Below are 7,502 nucleotides of genomic sequence, written 5' to 3' on the forward strand. Positions count from 1 at the left end.
TATGTGGCTAAGAGGCAGCATAAATGCAATCCAATAATTGGTCCTAACTACATTAATCATTCTAAACATTAGAATTGTAACATATTTTGTTCATATTTTATTTAGTGTATTTTTTTATTACAACGATGTTGACTACACGTTTTCATATGAACAACCAGTCATTAACTGCAATAATTTAAATCTCACAAGCCATAAGAACACACAACACAGGAACATGAAATTAATTAATCATTTGCAGTTCAGTAAGGGAGTCATATTAAATCAGTAACATTCTGACTGATTCGTACGTTTTTGATTCACTTAAAAGAACTGGTTCAGAGTCATTCATTCGGTAATCAGATTACATTAGGTACACTGTTTTTTATTCACTTAACCTCCTAAGACCGAACGTGATTGTTGCGTGCATTTTCCAATTCCCTTTTTGATTTGTAACTAGAAGCACCTCATAAATGTGCAAAAAACAACAACAACAAAAAAGACTTTTTAGGGCAAATAGTTTTCTTAGAAATTGATGTCAAAATAAGTAAAACATTTTTATTAAATGTATGTTTCCAGGAGTGTTTATGAGATGTTACAGGCATTACATCAGAAATTAGCATAATTAATCATGATTCAAAGTAATGGTTAGCATTATCCAATCAATGCCAACCATGTTCAAATTCTGAATCTATGTACTGATCATCATCGTACCATGTCTGCCAAACATGTTGAGAGGTTCAAACATCATCTGCAGCCTGAAATTGAACTTTTGGTCGGATTTTAGGAGTGAATGCATTTACTTAATTGCATAGAAAGCTATAGGATGCTCCCTTACTCCCTATTTAGTGAATGACTTAACCTTCAGTGTGCTGTCTGACTGCACTGGTCTCAGAACAGTTCGAAGTGCACCTTATTTTCATCCTTATAAAGACTCTGAAAGCAAAAGTTTTAATCTTAAGAATGAACCTATTGACTCTCAATGTGATAATGCACAGTAAATATAGGATTTCTAAGGATAAATGCGCTAAGTACATATTAGTGTACATTGTTTAACAGCAAGGCTTTTGCAATAAATGGCATCTCGAAACTGAAATTAGAAACTTTAATCTTTTGACTCAAACAGGTTTCAATGTAAAACCTTTTTTTTTTACCAGATGTAGTTTTGTCACATGACTCCGTGAGTCGAAAGTTTAAATTATGCTTTGCGTATAGCCACAATACTACGTCCACGCACGTGTACGCGGGGGTCTCACTAAGTTAAAATAACCAGCTCATAAGAGTAATTTGTTCAGGAATCAGATTACACTGGACACACTTTTTGATTAACTTAAAAGAACTAGCGCTGTGGCTCATAAGATTAGTTTGATCAGCAATTACATTACACTGTACAGGTGCCACTGTATTTTATTGATTCACTTAAAGGAAGCGGCTCTTTTAAGTCATTCATTCGGGAATCAGATTAAATTAGGTGCACTGCTTGCTTTTGATTCTCTTAAAATACTGTAACTGGCTCATAAGAGTCATTCGTTCAGGAATCAGATTACACTGGGTGTATGGTGGAAGAATGCACTTTTAAGCACCGTTCACACAACTGAAAATCATTCGGTTCTGGTATTTGTTTAAAAAAATGAAACCGGTTCCCAACATTAAATGCAAACATGTCAGTTGAGCTTATTCCAAGATACTACATAATAATTTTGCATGTACAGACATGTTCAACTACGTGGTTAAGAGACGCCTTGAACTGAAATAACCTACTAATTTCCCCTCCAAACACAGGTGCACACCCTCTAGTCACAGAGGCTTGGAAGAACATCCTGCTTACGGGAGCATGCCACGACTCAATGAGCAGCTGTCCCGTCACGGAAGCCTTCATCGACTCGACAGCCAATCACGACACAGCAGTGTGCGGGACTTGAGCAATGCCCTGCCCACTAACATCACACATGGATCCAGTATGAACCGTGTGGTGGAGGAGGACGGTGCCAGTGCGTAAATATGAGAGATGCAAGGAACTCTATCTTGGTCACTGTCCTGTGTGACTGAGGCTAATCTGTTGGCATGGGAGAGTCCCTGCCTTGGAGGCCCAAGAAGGCATTGAACAGAAGATTTTTCAAATCCTCACACGACAGAGGGGCGGTTTGGCAGCAGCAGAGAAACCAGAGACTTGATGCATGTGTGTTGACAGAGCTCTCTTCAGGATTTGGCCCGTTAGCGGTGCACCTAACACCTGAGTAACACGATATGTTTTCTTTGATACTGTGAATTCAGACTGACTGGTGGTGGGTAAAGTTTACTTCATGTAAAGTGATACAGTAGCACTGCTTGGCCTCTGCTCCTGTGGTAGCTGTGTCAGAACAGTGTCTTGGAGAAGAGGAGGATTAAACAGGAATGGCCACAGCTGTTCGTAATGTCTTACTCGCCGATCATAGACCTGTCCCATTACATCCATCGTACAATTTAGCAGAACCCTGTTTAACCTGTTACGGATCGTTGTATCTTGAAGACTGATGTGTTTTTCCATGTCAAATCAACCAAATTTCAAAAACTTCCCCTGCTGAAATTTTTTATTTTGTTAGTACTTTTCCTGAAGAAAGATAAAGATAAATGATAACAATGAAATCCAAAATATTAAATGTTATGGATCAATACTTGCGGAGTAATCCATTGTTTTGTAGAAGGGTGTCAAAATGTTAATTTCCACCTATAATTTTGGAGCAAACCTGAAGGTGAAAAACGGTGTCCACAAATGTAAAAATCAGAAATAAAGATATCTTTAGATTCTAGTAAAGAAAAAAGCTTTTTTTAGCATCTACATATTTTAGACTCTATATGGTTAAATCCCTGAGATATGAGGCTCTCAATGTGGCTCCATGCGTAAATTGCAAACTATTATACATTTTTAATGGTTGAAAACCAAATGTGGGTCACATGGTCTCAAGCTAGCTTTTCTCATCCAACAAAACAAAGGTATGCAGTAAAACTAGAAATGTACCTTTACTTATTCATATAAAAACAATGTCAAAATTTCAATTTTCTAGAGTCCAAAAATACACTATTATCAAGAATAAACGACACACGTGGCTCTTCAGATTTTTGGATTTTAGATCTGTATATCTGCAAAATTCTGGAATGCACCATTAGGGGTTCCAACACTAAAGGTGCTGAAGCTGTATACTATTTGTACTAATTTCTTTCTATTTTTGGTTGAGTTGACACGGAATGACCCTGATTTACAACCCTAAAATTCTTAGCGGTTACATGACTCTCGCCGTGTCTTAAATGTTTCGTCAAAAACCATAGACTTTGGGCAAATGTTGAACAATCAGACATACTTTGGAGTGGTTCCATAGAGGAATGGCTCTCAGAAATGATGTTTCTGAATCCTCACCAACACCTGATGTGCTTTAAGACTTTGGATGGCTGCCTAACTCATCAGATCAGAACCCTCATGCCTGCATTTCCTCACCTTGCCTAAACACACACTTAAGAACATTGATATAGATTAGCTACCATATGTACAGGAGTCTTGCTCAAAAAGCTTTCTAAATGGTGCTTTGTCTGTTGCTGCTCCACAATTATTTCTGTTAGTTCATGAAAATGCATAAAACTTGCTTCAACAATATGGGCCTCATTCATGAAACATGTGCAGAACGAATGTGTGTAAATCGGGGGTGGAAGGAAAATAATATAGATAACTTAAAATATTTCAACATTTTATCTTGCTTTACTGTATTGATTTTTTTCATGCCAAGAATCTGTATTTTTAAGTATATTATCCACATAGATATTTATCATAATAAAGAGATTGATTACCATTGCACACAATAATGTCTATTTGACCAAAATCCAGCAAAAAATATAACCGTAAAGTAGCGAAGTCCAATTCAGATGAAAGAGGACAAAATTTCGTGAAAACGTTCGCATTATAACGCAACAATCTGGTTCCTTAACCCTTGTGCATCAATTAAAAACAGGTACACATAGGTTCATTATGGACAAAAATGGCCATGTCCAAAAACTGTCATAAAAATATTATATATTTATATTTTTTTCCACTTTCACTGACATAATTTTTTTAACCAGCATCAGCTCTAATCATAATGACCAAACATTCATTCATTTTTAGAATTTTAACCCTTTAAACGCTGGTTTGTTTACATAATGCCACTGTTGTTTTTTTAGGAAAAAATGAAAAATAGTAATTATTTTCAATTTAATAGATGCTAAGCAGAATTTTTTTTCTTTGATTATTAGAGCCTCGGATATGTCAATGATTAACAACAACATTCATTTTGATGCTTTCATATTTTTTATGCAGTATCAGATTTAAAAAAAAGCTACCACTTAGGTCCATAATGGACAAAAATGGCCATGTCAAAAAAGTGTCATAAAAATATTATAGAATAATATTTTTTTCTACTTTCACTGACTTATATTTTAACCAGCATCAGTTCTAATCATAATTACCAAACATTCATTTATTTTCAGAATTTTAACACTTTAAACGCCGGTTTGTTTACATAATGCCACTGTTGTTTTTTATAAAAAATATAATAATTATAATTATTTTCAATTTAATAAATGCTAAACAGAATTTTTTTTATTTTTATTATTAGAGCCTCAGACACATACAAACCACACTCTGAAATCCATACCAACACACTCACACAATTATATATTCATAATGTATCTAATTGGCTCTATAATATGCATAAGCCAAAAACAGCAGAAAACAGCAGAAAGCGATGATATGCCAAACCTGAAAAAATGGCACGATCTGGTAAAAAATATTTAAAATGTAAATTTTGAAGCCTTGCCAACATAATGAAAGCATGTTAAACAAGATTGCATAATTTTATAGTTAAATGGCACTGGGATTAAAAATCGCAGTTTTAATGGGTTTCAATGTGCCATTTTTGTCCAAAACGACGCTAAGAGGGAGTATTTTGTGTAACTAGTGCAAAAAATATTTTTTTAAAGAAAATAGGGTGAAATATTAAAATTCCAATAAAAATTCACACCTGTGGAAAATTTTATGCAGTTAGCATTAACACAGACAAAGTTATCAAAAAAACAAAACTGAAAAAGCCAAAAATGTCCACAAGGATGCACAAGGGTTAAGTAAAAATCATATTAATTGTTCCCAGGGGTGGACTGCCCCCTTTCGGCATATCGCACTGGCTCATTTCAGCTTATCGCGGCCCATTCGACCCATTTCACTGCTGGCCTGCCCAGTTCTCCCGATGGCCAGTCAGCCACCTGATCGGCCCCAAAGTGCGTCAGCCCACCGGGAAAATTTCCGGTATGCCAGATTACCAATCCAGCCCTGATTGTTTTCCATAGGAGAACTGATTTTTAATAATAATTTATAAAAATGTACAAACAGACCTACTGTGATTTACAAGTTGTTAATCAATTGTACATGCTTCTGTTGAAGCCATCAATCCACATTATTTCAAGTAAATAAAAAAAATATTTTTAGTTAAGTTACTACACTACCCACGATCCTAAATTCCTCATTTAAAAAAAATGGCTTTTTGTCAGATATTCAAATACTCTTTCATGAGGGATTTTACGAAATCCCTATGGGAAAAATACTTCCGTAAACGAGATGGATGAAAACGTGGGCGGGCACTAAAAATTTTGCTAAGAATAGTTTTACAAACTACTTATCAGATATTCGTTCTGCTTGCGTTTAATAAATGAGGTCCTTCACATTTATCAGAAATACGTATATGTAACAGAAGACGCGTTTTCAAATGTTTTGATACAAATAGGTGGTGGCATCGCTACACATTTAATGTTAAACCGTAGTAAAGCCTGAACGTGGAAGAGCAACTTATGTACAAGCTTTAAACGTTAAGTCCTGAGTGTTTTTGTTTACTTGTTGGAAAATATTTTTGTGGTACATAGTGCCTGAATATGTGACTTGGACCTGAACTTTGTTAAGCTTTTTTTTATGCTATTTCTGCTTTGCTGTACCTTTGCCTTTGGTATCACAAGTACAATGGATAATGCTGAATTCCTCTGTCCACTTTGTACAGATTGCAGAATTTCGAGGAACAATACAGCACTTTAACCATGGCTATCTGTTGAATGTTGAATCTGTAAAGACATTAAATCCAGTTATAGCATTATGCAAGAATTCAAATAAAGCTTTTGTATAAAACAAATTCTTCGAATTTTCAGAAAAGCTCCCCATTTTATTGATATACATCAGTCAGGTAATGCACTCTGTGTGAGAGAAGTGGTGTCCAAAACATTACAAATAAACTCCACAGTATTTCACCTTAAATATGTCTGTGCGACAAAAAATAACAATTGTCTAAATTGTAGTATGGGGTAATTCCTTTTTTTACATTCCAACCACTCACGCCACACAGCTCAATAAAATACAATAAAAACAACTGAAAAATATAAAATAAATCCAGCCTTAAAATCTTCAAAATGAGTGATTACACCAATGACATGCAAATCTGTACATAGTCTAACAAATAACAAAATCAAGTGACACAGAACGATATAAAAGAGCAATTCACCAACAAGGCAAACAAAATCCTCACGTGAAATGCAAGCGTGTATCTGTGTCTTTTTAACAAAATCTCCCCCCAATTGTCTTCTCTCATTCTAGTCAGTTCTACCTACACTGACCTAAAAAACTAAGGCACCTCCCTCTCTAGTCAACTGATCTATATCCATTGCCATGTAACAGTCGTAAAGATAAAAAAAACAGACTTGGATATCAATACATCAAATATATATCCTCAAATGTCACTTCTACTTTTTTTTTTGCAATTCCTCCATTCAATAAAATAATCATTGGTTCTGACATACCTGAGAAACATTTCAAACAGGTTCCCTGTTCATGTTAATACCATAACCCTGTCAAATTCATTCTAACCTGTTACAGCTTAAATGACACTAAGAAAAAAGCAACCTGCATTATCTAATGTTGCATTATCAATAATCATTTCTGTTTAGTGGATAAACGTGATTATGGACTAATACCTCAAACATGTAACTAAGGTGGCAAACAATACCACACAGATTACAAATGAGGTCTTAAAGCGATAGTTCACCCATAAATGAAAATTCTGTCATTATTTACTCAACCTATTGTTGTTCCAATCTGTATGACCATCTTCCAAGGAGCACAAAAGATAAGCAAAAAGTTCTGAGCTGCTATTTTTTTCTCATTCACCCGAATTTGTCTTTTCTTTATAAAAAGCTAACATATGGCTTTGGAAGACCACTTCGGAAGTAGTTGTATGGACTGCATTAATGGTGCTTTTTCATAATTTGTGGAGCTTCACAGCCCCAGTCCCCTTTTATTATTGTTGTATGGAAATGAGCATGCTGCACATTCTGCAATGTTTCTTATTTTGTGTTACACTGAAAAAAGAAAGTCACACGGGTTCGGAATGACAGTTGAGTAAATTATGATAAAATGTTCCTTTTTGGGTGACCTATTTTTTTAATGAACAACCTGGACCATTTTGGAGTTTAAACAAGTGTCTATT

General features: G+C 35.1%; 1 protein-coding gene across 2 annotated transcripts in view; it reads left to right on the plus strand.

The window, feature by feature from the left end:
• LOC127656645 (frizzled-3-like) overlaps window positions 1–6,574 on the plus strand; it is a 40,265-nt gene extending 33,691 nt beyond the window's left edge. For both annotated transcript variants that reach the window (XM_052145056.1, XM_052145057.1), the window contains exon 7: window positions 1,759–6,574. In XM_052145056.1, the coding sequence (XP_052001016.1) occupies window positions 1,759–1,975 (217 nt within the window). In that variant the 3' untranslated portion in view covers window positions 1,976–6,574. The remainder of the gene's footprint in view (window positions 1–1,758) is intronic.
• Window positions 6,575–7,502: the final 928 nt, after the last annotated feature.

This window comes from Xyrauchen texanus, chromosome 16, assembly GCF_025860055.1.
Source record: "Xyrauchen texanus isolate HMW12.3.18 chromosome 16, RBS_HiC_50CHRs, whole genome shotgun sequence".
Classification (NCBI taxonomy): domain Eukaryota; kingdom Metazoa; phylum Chordata; class Actinopteri; order Cypriniformes; family Catostomidae; genus Xyrauchen; species Xyrauchen texanus.